Source organism: Apaloderma vittatum, unplaced genomic scaffold, assembly GCF_000703405.1.
Source record: "Apaloderma vittatum isolate BGI_N311 unplaced genomic scaffold, ASM70340v1 scaffold8298, whole genome shotgun sequence".
Lineage (NCBI taxonomy): Eukaryota > Metazoa > Chordata > Aves > Trogoniformes > Trogonidae > Apaloderma > Apaloderma vittatum.
In genome coordinates, this window is record NW_009729007.1 from 50,298 (window position 1) to 70,246 (window position 19,949).

The window sequence follows — 19,949 nt, forward strand, 5'->3', positions numbered from 1 at the left end:
GACCCTGTAGCTATACATCTGTCTTTCCATTCCCTGAAACAGTGAAGAGAATTTTTAGGAGTAATCATGATTTGTCAATGACTTTAATGCCAGAACCAGCACTAGTCCTCACAGAGTACTGAATAAAATACATAATTTTCTTTTAACAAGCTAGTATGGATGTTGATTCTGCATGGATTCCCGTTCCCTGAATATTTATTAGTCCACAACCAAAGCCTTTGTATACCTCCTCCTGATGAGATTGGTCAAAACATACTTTAAGAAATTTTAGACAACCGAGGTGACGAACAGTTTTTAAACCGCTTCTTTCGTTCCACTGCAGTTCGCAAAGCCTGAAGAATTAAATGCTTATTGTTCAGGATGTTGTAGCTGCACAGGTTCAGCAACCTGTTGAAAGCCTCTTCAGTGTATGTAAGCAGACCAGTGCCATAGGAACCAACACAGCTGGGCACATCGACCTTTCCCTGCTCCATCTCTGTGGGACTGCGCTCCACATCTGAAGTAAGAACATCGCAAAGTTCAACATAGTAAAGTTACCGAGGTGGAAGACCCTACCAGGCAATGCAAAAAACCCACAGCAACAGCCACAAGAAACTGAATTCTCTCAGGAAAATAGTTCAAGATTTAGTTACTCTCAAGGTGCCAGACTAATGAAATCCACTCCTTTGCTCCTTGACTACAGTCACAGATGATCCAGAACTGAGTGGCAGAACAACTTTTCCATGCAAAATGCTTTCCTCTCTAAATTAAAGGTTTCCATCAGAATATTTCACTTTTGCAGATTTTTATTTTGTATTTTTAAGTTTTCCATTGGGTAGTGTGATGGCAGGTCCTTATCTGGTAGGAAATTATGCCAGGAAGCTCCTGGATTGGGAATTCTCCTCTCAGGTTGCTGAGATTTCAAACATATGGAGTAAGACAAGTAAGATGAACTACATGAGGTCTTTTCCAATAAGCTGATACATGTATTTTTGCTCAGTTTTTGAGGATGATTTCCTGGATCATACTAAATTAGCAACAAGAAAATTGGAGTTGATGGATGCAAAAGTATTTGTAAACTGAAACTGAATTTGCCAAGTAGTTTTTCTGGTAAAGTAAACAAATCCCTATTTATTCTATTACTGAATTAAAGAAAAATGCATAGAAATCACAGATATCATAGAAGCTTGTTATCTTGGGAAATCCTCTGCTTCATTATATGTTTTCAGCACTTTCTACTCCCGAATTTTTTTTCATGTAAACACAGTAATGAGAGGATTCTAGCTTTGTTAACTAAGTTAAGGCAGTATCTCATAATAAGACTGCTAAGTGACATTGTTAGCTACCAGTGGATATAACTCAGGAGCCACTTCCTGGCCTTTATTACCAAAGGAATTCAGACTATCCCAGATGACGGCCAAGGGGGTTTGCCTCAAGCTACAGCTATTCATGATTTTAATTTTGAAACTCTTCAGTTCAATCCCCGATTAGTTGACCAGCACTATATCCATCAGAACAGGACTGGGAATACAATAACTTAGCCAACCAAGAAGCTTGCCAGTCTCTTGTTTTACAAGAACAAATTCAATGGATAAACTGGATGAGACAACCCCAAAAAACAATCAATGCTGTTAACTTACTTGGTGCCTTGTATTTTTGGAAGGTATCACACACCAGTGGGAAATAGGCTAATATTGGTGCCTCCAAGCTGTCCTCAAATACATAACATTCCTTCAGGTGCTCCCGGTCTTCCTGGCTCAGTTCCGTGCCAGGAAATGGGATCCTGTGCTCCAAACAGTACTCTGAGAACAGGTCCAGGGGCTGGTTCAGCAAAGAGGAGAGTTGCAACACAAAGAGAGGTTGAAATAAGGCTGTCAAGCCCCATAACTCATATTTTGCTGCACTAGGCAATCTGTGATTGATTTATAGGTTTACAAAGAAGGATAGCTATGCACTGGAACAAACATACCCTTTTGATTTTAATAGATCCTAGGTAACAGAGATTTGGTTGGGTTGCTTAACACTGTACATTTTTCAATCAAGATTACTGTTTTCTGAAATTTATATGAAATTTTAGATCATTCCTGTGATTTAGTGGGCATAGCAGAGGACTCAGATCAGGAAGTTTTGATTACACGTGGAATCTCAGATCACAGGGTTTTGAGTGTTGGCGTTCCGTGCATGTAGCAATTAATGTCTTTATGTCCTTCCACAAACAAATAACATTAATTCCAGCCATATACACCCCTCCGTGTTTCTTCAAACAATGAAAAACAAAACCTTGAAACTTATGCAAACACAAAGAGTCAAACATTAAAAAACCCTGCAAATTTTCATTCAAATACAGCAAAATTATGTATTTAAGGTTGGATTAAATGATCTCTAAGGTCCCTTCCAACCTAGGCCATTCTATGATTCTATGATTCTATGACTGTAATTGTTCGTTAACTAACTACTGAAGAATTTGGTAACACAACGATAAATCTGCACAGATGCACAGAACAGGTGATCTTCTATGTGTCTGTGTCCAATTGCATGTCCCAGAAAGCTACTGAAAATAGCGCCAATAAAGACAGGGATGTTATGGTCACCATGCTGAATGATATCACCGACATGATCATTTAACTTAAGCAAAAAGAAACATTATCTGGAAAAAAAACAAAGAAAAAGAAAAAAGAAGAAAAAAAGAGGAAATGTAGTAGTTCATCTGCTGGAGTTGTACAGATAAAGAATCACTATTTCAAAACATCACCAGAGTCTGTGATCCTCCGCTGTAATTTAAGTGCAAAATGACATCCACTTTCCTCTCTGGTCTCAGAAGTGGAGGGCAGCTGGTGTTGATGAAGAAAGCTGTATCTACCAGCTGGAGGTAGTCACCCATTGCATTCAGCTGGTTGGGAGAAGTATCCAGCACTGTGTCTGAAAGTCAAAAACTTCTGTTACCAAATAATTACTGCAGGAGCAAGTCCACCTTTTTCCAAATCAGCATAACGAAGGATGGACAGACGAACGAAAGAACAAATAAAAAGACATCCCACACTTTTATTAGTTTTTGACACAAAGCCTACAGTTAAATATTTGTCTTGGATACAATTTTAGTATCTGTAGCTCAACTCTGAGATCAGTAAGAGGGAGCAGTTCTGAGACTCAGCTTCATCCAAAGCAATATTAAGCTGATTATTCAACTGGTGTAAATTTGTGGCTATTTAGCTTCAGTGGAAGCTGTAAGTCATTCTTTAGTGGCTTTTCCTAGGAAGGACAGAATTCAAGCAAGCCTGTCACGGCTTCTCCAAGACAGAAACAAAATCAGCAGTAAATCAACTGGGCCTCATCAAAACCAGTTCCACAGACAAATTGATCAAATAATATTAATCAAAAATTGCCTTTATGCTAAAACTTATCAAGTATTTGTCCTCAGCAAGTATCAACACTCACATCACCTTCAAAGATGCATCTAAAACAATTTACTAATACCTTTCCACATGCAAAAGCTCTCGTTCTCTAAATAGTTGTTATGCAGCTGCAAGCCCTTGAGGAAATTGTGGTAAGTTGAAACCACTGGCCGTCCGGTCATCATTTCTCGAAGAGTATTAGAAAGGCAACCTTTGGGAATGGATATGCTAGTTGCCTGTTCGTGAGGCTTCTTGGGCAGAGCAGGGTGCTCCTCTGCAGAAAGAATGAGAAGAGGATATATGTCTGAATTTGTTTAGAGTGTCTCCCTGACATTAATAATAACAAAGAAAGAGGTGGGCAGCCAAACCACCGTGGCCCCATCTATGACGCAGCGCACACACCGACATGCAGACAGCTCTGGCCAGAGGGGGGTTTCGGTGTCACAGCATCACTTTGTTGTTCCCTGCCTGGCCTCTCCTCCCTAAAGGGCTCCTGGTAATCCTCTCATGACTAACAAATATCCCCCCAGGGATGTTGCACAGTGAGCAGCACAATGTTTTTTCCTGTTTTTCCTTCATTCCCAAAGGCTTGGTGTCCCCTAACCCAGAAATAGGACACAAAACCAAACCCTTTACCAAATGCCAGGTTTCAGGTTTCATAGGGTGAAGACAACACAAATGCACATGAAAAGTAATCCAAATAACTAACCAATGTCATGCTCAGTGCCTCGGGTCCATCTGTGCCAGAAGTCCTCTGAATGACCAGAGAGGTAGACAGCATCCATAAAACTGGGGGAAAATATATTACTCCATGTGCCTTGAAAATTTAAAAAAAAAAAAGAAAAACAACATACTTAATAGTATTTTGAATTTTTAGAGCACAGCTAAGGCAACATACTTGTATTCAGCCTCTGTGGTTGTTTACATTAGCACTAGTTTAGTTATGAAATATTACAAATTTTAAAATAAATATAATATGCCATGCCATTCTACATAACATCTGACTTTTGACTAGGCCATTTCCAAAACTCCGCTGTTTATAAAAGTCAGCAATTTTAAATACTTAAGAAGATCAGTTATAATGTGTGGGTTCTGATTTGGTCTAACCTAACAAGTTCAGCAAATTAATTCTATTTGTCTCAAGAGTTTGCTTCCTCTTTTGTCACTTTTGGCTGGTTTGAGATTTAAACTGCATCAGACACGTTATCTGGTGTACTAGTATTGCTGCTTGCAGACCTGCAGTTATTAGAAGCCAGCTCTGTGTAGCCAGCTACGTGGTTATACAGGTGATGTTTTTCTGAGATAGTAAATCACCTTCCAAGAAGCAGATGCGGGACTCTGGGATCTTCTTCATCAGGTGACCCATGAAGAACTCGCTGCCAAAATCCTCTGAATGAACAAAGGCCCCGTATTTCAGGAAACCCACCTCATAAGGTGTGAACTCCACCCATTCTGCAAATAAGGTAGCAAGAGGGTCTTATTGCAGCCATCTGAACATAGGTAAAAATAATAGCTTAGAAAATCAAAAGCTGGAAGAACAAGACCTGTAGCTTCAGCACGTTGGTGACAGTTTGAAGCACTGTGTTACAGAAACAAACAAGCACCCTTGAGTGCGCTATGTGTTAGACTGGTGAACACAAAAAGCTAAATTCACCTCCTCCACTAAGACTGAAAATCCAGTCGGCTTGGGGTTCGGGTCCATTTCTGTACTAAGAAGCAAAAACTGGGCCTGAAAATCCACCGACTGCCAAAGCCCTGTGCAAGATGTGGTGGGTTTAGTTCTTCTGAGTCAGCAGTGACAATGGCTACCACTCATTCTTAGACTGGTAAACACTGCCTGGTGAAGATCAAAACCCACACAAACCTTGGCTGAAGGAGCCAGGACTGAAAACTGTGCTGAGAAGCAGATGATCAGGTTCAGTTGCAGGACCTCCCGATTTGGGCCAGAAAACATCAGGGAAATAGTTGCTGGTAATCAACATTGCTGATAAGGGCCCAGAGCACTGCCTCTCCTCCAATTTCTTGCTGGCTGCTGGGAGCTGCCTGTTGCTCTCATCACCCTCCACCTCCTCCCCCAGCTTCTCACAGCTCTCTTGGACAACCACTGCCAGGGCAGGAGCCCCAGCAGCTGAAAGAGGCTGTGAGGAAATGGAGATAACAGAGAGAAAGAGCAGCAGCAGTGGCTCTCAGGGCTGCCAGCAAAAGCTTTAAGTAATAGGGAGGAGGAAACTCCTTAGATTTACACAAGCGTGTATAATAATCGTTACCTTTAAAATCCAGAGTGCTAAAGTCATCCTTGACATTGAGGGACAGGTATATGGGCAGCGGATTCTGCCCCTGATTTACTGCCAGTTGCTGATCAGAGAGTTTGTGAGTACTTTCCTGTTTATAAAGAAGTCATTGTAAAAGATGAACATGACGCACAGACTTAATACAGTACCTAAGAACGGACTATCAGTAAAACATCTCCTAAGCCTCAGCAGATTTTGTTCTGCTTGACCACACAAGTGTGGTCATGTGTTACCTGTCATCAGTGACAGTGCTTTGGTGAAGGTTGCTTCTAGGAATTTTGGAACAGGGAATTGAGCAAAAAATGTGACAAACTTGTCTGTGCAGTCAGCTGAATATGACTCGCTTTATCTTTTCTTACAATATATTTAGCTACCTTGGAGGTGCTGGGGATAAAAGTCAAGCAGTGCTCATTTCATTCAGTACAGCTTTGTTTGCTGTTATGGTTCTATATTTCTATGCCTGAATCTGGCTCTGTCAGAGCCACCTCTCCTCTCCCTGTTATTAGAATGCTCGTTTGATCTGAAATTAAAGATGGAAAATCAGTTTCATTAACACCTTGACTTTTGATGCTCAGACATTTCCGCTAGATGCTTTTATTTTAGGCTTATTGCGTCATTTTTTCTTCTAAAAAGCCCAAGAAAGACCTCTCAGAAGTTTTGAGAGCATTCCCTATAACTTAATCCACAACTTTAAACACGAAAAGTTAGACATTCTCTGGAATAAGGGATGGATATATAATACCTGATGATGCAGCATACAATCAATGAAAAGCCCCCATAAATCTGTAAAGGACAGATTGTGCCCCTCTCGCTTTCTTTCACAAAGCTCCTTTTCATAGTATTTCATATGATCCAATGAGAAAGAGTGCAGCTTGCTCTTGGCCACATGTTTCCTGATATCACCAACTGGTCCTCTGAGATCCTTCTGTGACCAATTTGCATCTTCATATAACCTTGCCATGGTCCTGGATAAAGAAAAATGCACAGTGGTTCATCACTGGGTACATGACAATTCATGAGCTTACACCACACATAAGCATTTTGTTTCAGGATACACAAGACTCTCACCCTCTAACCGTTACCTTGGCAGAGTAGTTGAAAACTTTAGAACTCTACAATTATATTTTTGCTGCAGGGATTTAAAATCATCGTAGCTCGTTTTTTCTCAAAATCAAAAGAGTAGTAGGCAACACCCATAACTTAACACAAGCTTTTACTAGAATTATCCAGGTTCAAGCCTCAGCTCCTGCCCAGTCTGCTTAAGATTTCTGTTCCCACAGAACAGGCAGATGCCAGTCATCCCTTCTTATCCTCACCTCACTTGTTCTAGTTCTGACTAGTGTCTTTTTAGGGCAGCCCTCCAGAGGCAAAGGGTTTTAAAACCCTAGACCCCTGTTAGTCACACAAAAAACACCATATTTCTCAGGGCATTTCTTTCAAATTTGCCTTTTCAGAGCCATGTAAGAGTTGAGCCAGACAAATATTAAAAGAAGATTTCTGAAGTGTTACATGCAACTAGGAACTCGAAGGATACACACTGGAAGGGAAAACAAAATTACTTCTCTCCCAGGCAGTAATCCTCGTATTTCACATTCCCAGGAAAATGCCAGCTTTTTGGCCTACTGGTCCCTTGTTGATAGCCACTTTCATTCAAAATTAAACACCAAGACACCTCTACTCTTCATTTTAGCATAGGGACCTTTGCTGCCATGTAACTGGGAAATGAGAAATGGAGCTGAGTCAGAGAATTTTCATTAAAAAATAGCCATGTTTCTCATTCACTCTCTGCGTCAGACACCAATTTTGCAACAGAAACAAGGAGAACTCATAATGCATGGCACGGGAGAAGGGCATGCATCCAAGTCACAGAACAGCTGTGAGTAGGTTTGTCACCTACACTGAACTGCAGGAACGTAAAGGTAAATCACCCTGCCCTGTGCTCTTTTCATTCCTGTAAACGCTTCAGCGCAGTTATGGAAATACAGAAGTTCTTACTCACTTTGTTGCTTGCAGCTAGGATTAAAAAGGGCTACGACATTGAGCAGTCCCATGAAACGGGTGAGCAACAAAAAGGAGGCAAGTCCCAGCATCGCACCAAGCAAAATTTATCAGCAAGGCAACACACTTCAACAGGTTATCACTCTGCTAACAAAAACAGCAAGCATGAGCCCAACTCTCCTTACCATGTTGTGGCAGATAAACCACTGATGTACGAGACACAATCCAGAACACCTAACTCCTGGAGAGCCAGCAGGCTGCCAAACATAGCTGTCATGGAACGCACTCCCCCTGCCGTGGTCATGACTGCCACCACTGGCACCTGCTCGACACACAAAGGCACAGAGTCAGTCCTTCATCATCAGATAAAACAGATAAGTGATGGGCATGAAGAGTAAGTAACAGCAACAGCCTGTTTCACGTAGGTTTGGATTCAGTTCACCCACTACATGGTGGTGCTTCCGTGTGCAAGTTGTGCAGTCTCTGGTGGGACCTGGCATATGTTGAAGGCATCTTCAGCTTTGGTAAGTCAGAGGCTGTAAGCACGGCTCTTGTATGGCACGATCTGTTTTCAGATTTGTAAAGGGTCTTTTCTAGATATTTTTCATTTTTCTTCGTGTCTTTTCCTCAAAATACATTTTAAAACTCTGAGTATGACTGAGGTCAGAGGAATAGAGCAAAAGCTGTCTGCACAAATTTTTCTTTCTCTGTTTATATACAACATTTGCTATTCTCCAGGCAGATGGTGCTTTATTTTAACAATCTCGTCATTACCCAGACTACATCATCCTTCCCTGACATCAATACTACATGTAATTTGGTCTTCATTTTCTCAGGGATGCAACAATTCTGTGGCCACCTTCCCTTTGCCCCATAGGCAGCACTTAATGAAAGCTGAGACAACATATTCATAAACATATCTTGCCATTACCTTTAGTCTTAGCTTTATTTTAACATCTACCTGGAGGCTTTGGGTGGTTTGGGTTTGTTTTTTTTTAATTAATATGACTCAATAAGCCTTTCTTTTGAGGTCCCTTCCAACCCCTAACATTCTGTGATTCTGTGATTCTCATTTAGTAATAACAAGTCCTTTTCTACTCATTATTTAAGTTCAGGTGCATTTTGACACAGTTGACAAATGCTGTCCTGCACACAGCATCAAGGGACAGGTGTGCTGGGAGCTGAGCAGAGCAGTGGAGGGAATCCAACACAGGCACACTCTCCCAGTCGAAGAAAGCATTTCCCTGACTTGCTCCAAGCCCCACAGCTCCCCAACAGATCCATTACTATCTTCCAGTAACAGAGCAGCTACCTCTGAGTCCAGGGATCCTCAAGAGAAGAGAAAGCAAGAGGTACCACACTGAAAACCACACAAGACAGATGCTGCTGTAGCAGTTAACCAAGGGAGAGTCACAGTCTTCCTCTGTGAGCCTTGCACAGCAACAGAGAGGTGCCAAACTGTGAAGAAATAGTTCCAGTCCAAGCAACCAAATTTCAGCAAGCTTGATTTAGGGCAAGAAAGCTGGTGAAGGGCCTGGAGAATAGATCTTACGAGGAGCGACTGAGGGAGCTGCGACTGTTCAGTTTGACGAAGAGGAGGCTGAGGGGGGATCTCATCATGCTCTACAATTACTTGAAAGGACATTGTAGAGAGGTTGGTGCTGGTCTCTTCTCACAGGTAATTAGGGACAGAACCAGGGGGAATGGTTGCAAATTGCAACAGGGCAAGTTTAGGCTGGACATTAGGAAGAAATTCTTCACGGAAAGAGCGGTCAGACACTGGAACAGACTGACTGGGGAGGTGGTTGAATCGCCATCCCTGGATGTGTTCAAGTGTCGCTTAGATGGGGTGTTGGGTGATATGGTTTAGGGGTGAACTTGTAGTGTAGGGTTAATGGTTGGACTGGATGATCCCAAGGGTCTTTTCCAGCCTGAATTGTTCTATGATTCTATGATTATAAATACATTCAGCTCAACTAATACATTATTTCAGTGCCCCTGAGTGAGGACAGAGGTTAGCAGAGAGTAAGAGAGCTATAACTGACCTCCTGACGATTCATCTCTCACCTTCTGTGCCAAAAGTTCTTGGATACGGCCTTAGGTGCAAGTGGAAATCTGGCCTATACATTTTAATCTAGAAGATGCAGAAGTGCTGTATGGATTGTCACGTGAAAACATCACATCCACTTCATTGAAACTGGGACAAAATACTTTAAGTTCCCAAGATGCTGTCCTGCATACCTCATCCTCCTGCAGGTCTTCATCTAGATGAAGAACACTTTTCAGAGCAGCAGCAACCACCTTCTTCCTTTTACAGATGAAATCTCGCTCCTCTGCACATAGATCAAACCCCAGCCGCAGATCTAAATTCTTGCGACTAGAGCATAAGCACAGAACAAGACGTGTTACCTCTAAGCCACTTCTAGAGCTTGAGACATCAAGCAAACACAGCAACAAGAAGTCAGTTTAAAGAAAGGCTACTTCCACACACATGAAAGTTCCCCTATGCAAATCAAAGCATGAATATCACATCATAAGTATTTCTGCCTTCCTGTGGAGATTTTAGACCAGAATAAACATGAACTGTTTCACACAATCATGAGAAAGTTACATGAATCAAATTCTCTGCTGACAAAAAAACAAAGAACATAACTAAATTCAAGCTGTTTCAGACCGAGCTCTGAAATTTGGACACCTCTTCACACTCTCTTGTTACGTAAGTGTTTTCTGAGGGGCAGAGAGGGGTCTAAGCAGTTACTTTAACCTAACACACTTTAGGCAAAATAAGCCTAACACAGTATTAGGCTTATTTCTACTAAGAACTTGTGCTATAAATACTTGAGTCAGAAGATGTCTTTTAAGTTTATCCGTACATGAGTGCGCATTTGCGGAACCTGCGCTCCTGGGTCGGTGGTGTCCGGTGGAGCTGGCAGGGAGAGGAGTCAAAGAGCAGCTCCTCGGAGTAACTGTCCCCTGCGGAGGGGGTTTGCTGGCACAGAAAGGGACAGGTTGCAGAAAGGGAAAGGTTGCTCCTGCCTTCTCCTGCTGCCCTCCTACGTGACTACCCTAGCAGCATGTTTGAGAGGCTGAGGGAGCTGGGGATGTTTAGCCTGGAGAAAAGGAGACTGAGGGGGGACCTTACCACTCTCTACAACTCCCTGAAGGGAGGTTGTAGTCAGGTGGGAGTTGGGCTCTTCTCCCGAGCAACCAGTGACAGGACGAGAGGACATGGCCTGAAACTGCGTCAGGGGAGGTTCAGGTTGGATCTCAGGCAGCCCTTCCTCACAGAGAGGATGCTCATGCACTGGGATGTGCTGCCCAGGGAAGTGGTGCAGTCACCGTCCCTGGAGGGGTGTAAGGAAAGGCTGGATGTGGCACTTAGTGCCGTGGTCTAGCTGTTGTGACGGTGTTGGGTCATAGGCTGGCCTGTACGATTTCAGAGGTCTTTTCCAGCCTCAACAATTCTGTGATATGATTATGACCATGATACACATCTTTAATTCTGTAACTTCTCTTTTCACAGGGGTATTGTTTCAGGTATTGGTTTTTTGGTTTGGGGTTTTTTTTCAGTGAAAAGGTTATTTTGTTCCTTCCTGTGACTCATAATTTAACGTCTGCAATTAGTGCTTGTAATGTAGCTAACTAATCAGTAGGGGGTAATATTGTCTTTTGGAAAAATTGCACCAAGCCAGCCAATAAATTCATTGGTTCATTTTTTTTCATTGAAAAATGTCCTGTGGAGGATTGGTAAATGCATAAGGCTGTTAGAAACATGTTAGAAATGTGTTATGCACATGTGTATGTATTATAGATAAAGGTTACAAGAGGGAAGGATTATTAAATAACAAATTCAGGAAGCATCAGCATTAGGGAAAACTGTGTGACTGGGTTATAGCCCATGACTATCTACCACCTATTCTATGCTGAACTCTTACTATCCAGTTTAAAAGCATGTATCATTGTATTAACTCTTCCCTATATTTTAGTATCTTTCCTATATTTTAGTTTAACCAATTACAATCTTTATTTCTGGTTTTGAAATGAGTGAGTTTAAGCTGTAACTTCCTTTCATCTGAAGACAATACCATGAAAGAAAATGGCCTAAGTAATCATTGAACAAAAAAATAAAAGATTTACCCATCTTCTTCCTTCACAGACACCTCGTAAGATTCACCCTGGGAATTGAGAATGAACACACCACGGATTTTAAATAGAATTGAAAACTTGCAAAAAGAAGTTTTACAGCATTAGCAGTTATTCAGATACACAGTCTCATGATCAATCTCCGGTCTCTTCTGCACACAAAATACTTCTAAAATAATCAGTCATTCTGAATATGCTGCATTTTCCCTGCATAATAGTTATACTTTAAAGTGTATGCAGAGCTGAGCATACACATAACTCTGCTATTACATTTTTAATAACAAAGTTAACAACAGACTAGGTATCACATAGATATACATTACCTTTGCGGAAATAATTCCAAACAGTGTCAAATATTACTCACTCTCATCACTGTCACTTTCTTTTCCAAGTCCAGAGAACGGAGAGGCACGGCCAGGGGACTGCTTACATCCACTTTCTTAGGTGATCCACGCTGAAATAAAGTGGGAGAAAAAAAACTTGTTATAAAGAAGAAAGTTATTTGCAACCCACAGGTACAAATCTACCAGAGAAGGGCTAATTCCTCATGCTTCTCCCAAAAGTTACTGTAGCTGTTATCACCCTTCAGAAGTAAGACTTACACCACAGAAAAAGTGCTCCTTTGGCAGGGTCATGTGCAGCCTGGGTTGACTGTGCTTGACATAGTGGAACACGGTGGTTTCACTGCTTCCTCGTCTGCAGCAAGGACTGAGGGAAACATCCTGAGTCCCTTCATAAGATCCTCTCATTGTGAACGTGAAATCTCTCCCTAAGAACAAGAAGCAAACCGCAAATAGGTGTTACCTCCGTCTAGCCCTGAAGAACAACAAATAAAAATGCCCCAAGTAAAGATTTGGCCTTAGTGCAATCAACATTAATTTAGGCCACCATGCTTTCTCTCCTCCATAATCAGTGTGAACAAGGGCGAGACTGAATAAGCAGCAAAATGCTGGTGCAGCATCACAACTGCTCCCCTCCCAAGCGACAGGCAGCATGGGGTAGACCCACAGATGGCACGAGCAGCATTCATGCAACCCCCGAGTCCTTCCTCTCCTGATAGTTGTGTCTCCTCTCTTCTACTTTCTAATCTCATCACAGATATTTCAGTTCCACCACACTGCAGTGATGTTTCTGAGTTTCCCAGCCACCCCCACATTTTCCCTTAAGCTACACAGTCACACCATCTCCAGAAGATTCTCACTATTAGCAAATAGGTAAATTGGGAAACACCTCAATCCTCACACAGATACAGACTAAACCAGATCAAACATTTATCTAGATTCAGCTGCATCCCCTATAGCACAAAAAGCAGCAACAAACGATTTAAATCAATAACCTCACTTGTGTAAGGGCTCTTCCTTTTTGTTTCATTCACATGTACTTCCAAATGGGAAACTTCACGAGACTGAAAGAGATAAGCAATAAAATCACCAGTCACAGAAACAGTTCAGGATCCTCACTGAGGACCTAAGAGTCCTGTAGAAACACCAGGCTTGGCCATGATGTCCTGTAAATACAAAGAAATTGCAGAGGCTGATTCTCTTGTATAAATCATGCCAGCAGTACTGTGGGCAAGGTTGCTAAGACAGATGGGGACCTGACCACTATATTTAAATATAATTCATCCCTAAAAGTTAACAAAAGACATTTTTTTCTCCCCATCTAGGCCACACTTCAACTTTTATCTAAAAAAGACTGAGCTGTAAGGTAACTACGCTCTGCAGAAAACTGGACATATGGGCCTGTACTTCAGCACCTTTGGGATGAAGTTGAAACTTGCCAAGAGAGTGCTCCATAGGAGCATCACACAGGCTTTGGGACATGATGTGAAAAGAGCCTTTCGTTCCAAGGGGGACATTCAGCAATAAACTCTGCAGCAACATTGGATTCACTCCCTTGCCAAGTTTCCTTGTTTGCTGCCGTTTCAATTGGTGCTGCTTCAAGCCTCTTCCAACATGGAACACACTTACAGGCATGACCAAATTCAAGACTTTACAACCACACCCACATCTCATCTGGAAAAGAGTAAAGGCTATGCCTAAAGGCATTGTTCTTCCAACTACATCCTTCAGTTCTGCCCTACCATAAAAAAATAAGCATAAAAAGAATAAACCAATTACCACTAGTACACCATTAGTAGTGATGTTCTCAGACACACCTGGACTGGAAAGCAAAATGGAAAAAGTTTATTTCAGAGTGGGTATTTGACCAATAATGTTTTAAATGCAAATAGTTCCCTGAGCTCGGTTTTTCTAGCTGCCAAGTGCCATTAGCACTTTCAACTCCCACTCCATCTCACACTCACTGCCAGGTCACAGTCTCACAGCTCCCGGGGACACCATCTCTTTCTCATCTCCCCTGATCAGCATCATCCCTCCTTAGTTTGAATTACAAATAAAACACCTACCCTCAGCTATAAATAGTAAGAGAAATTGTCACTCAAGAAGAGATTTCAACAGATTCAGGAAACAAAAGCACCCACAGGGGAGATGCTGAGATGGGATTTCTGAGCAAAGGTACATGGAGCCGCTTCCCCAGCGCTATGTTATCACTCTCTAAAAAAGTTTTCAGATGACAAATTCTGTACCATTTAAGCTTTACTCACATGGCTTCCAGTAGAAATTCCACTTCTAGTTCTTCCTGAGTCTGAAACAAGATTGATTTTTCATTTGAGGAAAATGAACAAATGAACTTTTTCCTTTAACAGAGCTCTGATGCTTTTGTACAACCCTCCCTGGCAAGGTTTTGCATTCCCACAGCCTCTGCATCAACAGTGTAAACAGATGGAAGCCACCCTTTCACAAACCAAGTGACTCCAAAAGAGAAAAGTATCATGGAATAGTGGGCAAAGGTCCCATTATTAATTTATTAGTAGGATGAGACATAAGTCAATCAATGCCAAGGAAGGGAGGTGTAACAGGTGAAGTATGTAGGAGAACATACTTGAAAAAAAAAATGGAATTACATGGCAAGTAAGTCTGGGTTAAAACAAACGAAAAGAAAAGCAGAGTATAGTGACTAAAGAAAAAGTTGTGAGAAGAGAGGAACTTGGGAAATGAAAATTGCCCGGGTTAAGATGGAATACTGAAGCTGTGAAGGGGAATGAGGGATCAAGCTCACAAAGGCAAAATCAAGATGAAAAAGAGGGAAGAGTGTAAATGTAGGGAAGAGCACCAGAGTAACACATCAACAACACAAGAGGGATTGAAGAATTGTTCTTACTTCCCTGCAGCCGTTTGCTGGATCAGTCTGTACCGGGTACAGCCAATCCAAGAAATACCACACAAAAACGTATACCACAGAAGTCTTCTATATTGCCCACAGGGAAGAAAACACAATTAGTGGACGATAAAACTCTTCCTGACAAGTGACAGTAAAAGTTTTCATTCAGAGTCAGAACTACCCTTCACTGTCAAATCTCTCCTCTGTCTGACTGCACAGCAGACTTCAACTTTGTGAAGAAACTGGGAAAAGCATGTCAAGGCTGATAATGTTGCTGCAAAGGTAAAATTGTCACTACAGTAAAGGTGAAAAGTGGGTATTTCTGAATTTACTAGTTCATGTCAGCAAATGAGACGTCTCAGGTGGTTTCTTTAAAAGTTGCATCCGTGGCATGTAGCCTACCAGCAGGTGGTTCTGCCTGCTTATTTCTTCCAAAATCTTAGTTTCATGAGAATTCTGTTGCAACAGTTTGTAACAGAATGCTGAGAGATGGATTTTAGAAAGCAGTCACCTTACAGAGATACAAGACACTTTATCGAACATCAGACTGTGACCAGTCTGTACTACCCAAACTCACTGACAGTCTCTTCCAATTTTCTCCAAAGAACAGGAGAAACAATGTTCAGGAGACCCTGGCTTGTAACATCTGCCTAATAGTGCCTGCCTTATGTTCTCATCCTTCTTATGCTGTTGCACACAGGCTCACACAAATCACATTTCTATTAAGTCCCACTCACGTTTTTGTGGGTGAAAAACGTGGAGCAAAGCAATGGAAAGACTCGTTAGACCACACAGTGTGCAAGAGGCACGCAGGACGCAACCTGATGCTCTGATATTACCCATCCACCCTCCTCAGCCCTCCTTTGGAGATACTTTTGGTAGATGAAACAAATCATTATGGGCACAGCTGGCAGTACTGCCTGTTATTAAAGTTGCCCGATGTGTTCCATTACTAAGTCACTTAAAAAAAATTAACTCTAAGTGTTCTAAAATTCCATGTAGAGACCATAACTTGTGATGCCTCATGGGCATCTGAGTTGTGATTTCAATAAGGATGGCTTGACCAAGACATTCCTGAGACACAGCTCAGCTTATCGCCTCAGCTTCCAACTTGCTAAGCCAATGGGTTACCCCAACCCTGCACATGCCTCAGAGCAACCTCAGGGCTTGAATCACACCTTAAATGACCTCAGTTAGGTGAGTTTTTTCCTAAGGAAGGCTGTAGACAGCTGGAGCAGGTATATTGAAATCCTTAGCAAGAACCGGCTTTCTAAGTAAAGTAAAAATGTAAAAAGAAACAGTGATATGAAAAACAGCCAACAGTTTTGCAAACAGCCTGGCACAGAGGTTTAGAAATAAAGAGAGCACATGCAATTCCTAGGAACTGTAAACCCAAAGCCCTTGTTGGAAGTGTGAAAAAAGTCCTGAAGCCTTGTTACCACACAGCCTCCAAGTAGAGAAGGTGTTACATTTTGAAGAAAGTAACCTGAATATCTATTTTGCTCACTTAAAAGATGGATGTGATTTTCTACCTGTCCTCTCAGCAATTTCACCCACTAAACATTTCACAAGAAGCTCTTTTTCCTCTCTTTAATACAGCCAAACACAATATTCTTTGAGACATATGCAGGAAATAAAACTCATAGGTCACACAGTGACCTATAAGAAAAGAACGAAATAAGGGCAAGATTCTGATTCATTAAGCCCTATCTATTCTACGCTGGTTAAGCTTCCCTAAAAAATAAAATTGTAACCCTGTAACAAAAGATCATAAACGGACTTGGAGAATTTCTTTTTTAAGTTGTTTATCAGAAGAAAAAAAGATAAAATTTTCATGATAATACATAACAATTTACCAAATACAGGACAAAGCCCTTGGTGAAGCTCAGAGAAAGTAACCTAGTGAGCTACTGGCCAAAGGGTCAGGGGCAGCTGCCCAGATCAGGGAACAGGTTTGTTCCCATCTCTCCTCTGCCAGCCTCCTACAACAGGAACAAGATCTCTAACCATCAGCTTTTTCAAATTTTGACTCTTACTTTCTCTGTTTTTTTCAAAATACATTTTTGAAATCTCAAAGAAAAAAAATCAGAATAGGAAAACACTTAATCGCAATCACAACAAAGGGGTGACTGTTTTGGACTCCTCTTAAACCCTGAGCGTTTAAGTTTGTGCTTTAATAAAGTCTTTTTATCAGTCTTTGTGTGTGAGAACAACTCAATTTAATATAGGTAGTAACTTGGGATAAAATTCTGATCACAAGCGTTATTTTATCTATTGACTTAGTTCAATTCATCTTTTTATTTCTCACCTTTGGATTCAACTCAAAATTGAGGTGAACTTTTTCTCCAGGGTGGATTTTAGCTACATCAAAGCGAACCGTCAAAAGCTGGTCATCTGGTGTAAGAGTGTCCTCATCACAGACTGTCAGCTCCAGGATGTTCTGAGGAGAGAGGCAGAGAAGGATGTAAATGCCAAAATCTGGGATTCTGAGCCCAGAATGAAGGTCTAACAGGAGTCAGCATGTCACCCTTGCATTGTTCAATTTGGACAGACTCCTGTGATGGAGTGGAGCTCAGTTCACGGCCCCCGTGGCTCAGACTGCAAAGACACAGACTAACCCTAAAAGAAGGAAATTATCAGATTTGTCAGGGAACAAGAGCACAAAAGAAAAGCAGGATAAGTGAAAATCTACGCACTGGACAGAGCAGATAGTAATTTTGAATCCACAAAGGATCTGATGAACAGCACATGTACTATCTTGAGAAACCCTGGCATATCAGCAGAAAGTAATGACAGAGGGCAAACCTTTAGCCTTTTGCAAATGGAAGGCAAAGCACGTTAACAAACACTTTTAACAAGATTTAAATTGTAGTGATTCCCCTTGCAATTCCTCAGGGTTCAGATTACCCATAGTGGTGTGAGGAGACGCAGCACTGTTAAGCCACAGGAAGCTGACCTGTGTCTAGGACCTTGTAACACTCACACTCTGACTGCTAATCTGTTTCTGCTAACTCTACAACCATTTTAACAGGTTTTTTTTAAAAAAAAAACAACACCTCCTCTGGGACAGAAAGTAGCATTCAGGTTTATACCAGATGATCTATGACCTTCTGAGTTTACACTCATTCAAAGTATGGTTTCTGTTATAAGTCTGCAAGTCAGATGTACTGTTTGCTTTCCTAACGCCTGCTTTTCAAAAACCTACAGGCATTTGAAAATATGCCTGTCCAATGACAGTATAGTTAGCATTAAAAGATATTTTTATATTTTTAAAAACAGGCTCAAAGCTCTCATCAAGAGTTTGCACGCAGCAGCAGATGACCTTGTAGAAAGGATCTGCTCACCATCACACGTGTAGATCCTACCTTTACTTCCCTCTGTATCATGAAGTGGAAAGTTTCATTCCAGACAGGGTTTTTGCAGTTGCGTACAGTTCTTGTCCGGGCTTCTCGACATGAAGCTGTTGGCAGCCACAGCTTGACATAGCAATCAGTTTGGCTCACTGTGTTAACAAAAAGATGTATAATTAGTACAGCAGCACTTTCTGCTTTTGCATAGTCAGGGGAAAAAAAACATTAACCTCTGAGAATACCCAAAGGAAAACATTCTGGGTTAAAACCACTAATTCTATTTAATAACAAAAGCCAAAACATTCTATTTCAACAGTGCTGAAATATTCTGGCTCTTCTGATTTTTTTCCACTTCTATTTTCAAATATTTGCCAGGCCACAAGCAAATTTTTATACAACTTCACTCCCTGAAATTTCACTTTTTCAGAAAAAAAGAAGAATTTCGAAGGAGGAAATTTTTTGACCTGATATAGCAATAAAGACACAAACAGAGCGGCCCCCAACACAACTACTGATTTTCCCCTATATCTTCCGCAAAGATGCCCCTTTAAAAGGGGAAATGGAAAACCTGTGGGTAAAGGGACAGTGAAGAGTTAGAAGAAAGGGAAATATCATGGAGCAGACGGTGAAGGGAAGGATATCTTCTTTCCCAATACAGAATTTATATTTTCTTGAATTTCTATTGTTAACCTTTTTCTAAATTATATTGAGTCTAAAAGAAAATGCAAAAAGATAGAACCTCTTCAGTCAAACAACCTGAGACATGATTGTCATCCAAGCAACAGGTGCACAAGAGCATTAAATTCAGGTGACAGCGACTTTCTTGCTAACCTGTCAACATACGCCATTAGGGATACTTACACAGATCTGCTTTGCGGAGATTTCTCATGCTTATAATTTTCACAGTAAGCCAGCACAACTGAGGCACTTCTGGCTGCAGAACAATGAGAAAAATACTCTAATTATTCACAAATAACTCAGATATAACTAACACAGCCTATCCTACAGCATAGCAAAGGCTATTCTCTCATTAATGCAGTGAATATTTTGACTAGGTGGAGTCCATGGAATTAATTTTAATTATTTGAAACAATTTCTGAGAAGAAATTACTTCCTGTGATTTGACTACATTTAATGTCAGATTCCAGTTATGTTTACTAACCAGTTGTCTTAAGTTTTCTAAAGACTTCATAATTAGACATGAAGTTTTAACGCAGGAAGTAGTAAGAAATACTCACAAGACAGTTTCCACAAAAAAAAGAAGCCATTACATAATCGGCCCTGTAGAATCCAGCTGCCTTCAAACTATGAAGTTTGCTCCTCAAATTTCAGTCTGGGTGCAACAGATGACAGCACAGCACTTCCCAGCTTGGGGACCACGAGATGTGCTCCTTCCTCCAGCAGGGACTGCTGCCCACCTGCCCCAGAAGTCCCCATAAGGCAGCTCTGGCATTTCAGGGCAAATCTAACCTGACATAAGGCAGAAGCAGCCGTGTATTTTTTTTTCTCTGGCTCTCTAAGACACTGAGTGTGATAACCTGTCATCCAGAGGTGGGGTCTACCTTAATCAAAAT

The 19,949-nt window shown here is 41.3% G+C and overlaps 1 protein-coding gene across 1 annotated transcript; it reads right to left on the bottom strand.

Moving 5' to 3' along the window:
• Positions 1-257: 257 nt before the first annotated feature.
• LOC104277602 (cytosolic phospholipase A2 epsilon-like) lies at positions 258-19,279 on the bottom strand. Its single transcript, XM_009874285.1, has 17 exons — positions 19,237-19,279; positions 18,391-18,527; positions 17,334-17,465; positions 13,145-13,208; positions 12,406-12,572; positions 12,168-12,257; positions 11,798-11,835; positions 9,902-10,037; positions 7,846-7,982; positions 6,405-6,627; positions 5,639-5,753; positions 4,686-4,823; positions 4,081-4,188; positions 3,454-3,645; positions 2,732-2,898; positions 1,620-1,800; positions 258-496 (listed from the first exon to the last, which is right to left on the bottom strand). The coding sequence occupies exons 1-17, from the start codon at positions 19,262-19,264 to the stop codon at positions 258-260; spliced, it is 2,292 nt and encodes a 763-aa protein (XP_009872587.1). The 5' UTR covers positions 19,265-19,279.
• Between the last annotated feature and the right edge of the window lie 670 nt (positions 19,280-19,949).

Bases quoted from the DNA above. Each gene is read 5' to 3' on its own strand.
- LOC104277602 (XM_009874285.1), bottom strand. From the start codon at position 19,264: ATGAGAAATCTCCGCAAAGCAGATCTGT. The intron at 7,983-9,901 runs GTATGCAGGACA...TGTGTCGAGCAG, and splicing joins AAGACCTGCAGGAGGATGAG to GTGCCAGTGGTGGCAGTCAT. The intron at 3,646-4,080 runs GTTAGTTATTTG...TTCTTTCTGCAG, and splicing joins AGGCACTGAGCATGACATTG to AGGAGCACCCTGCTCTGCCC.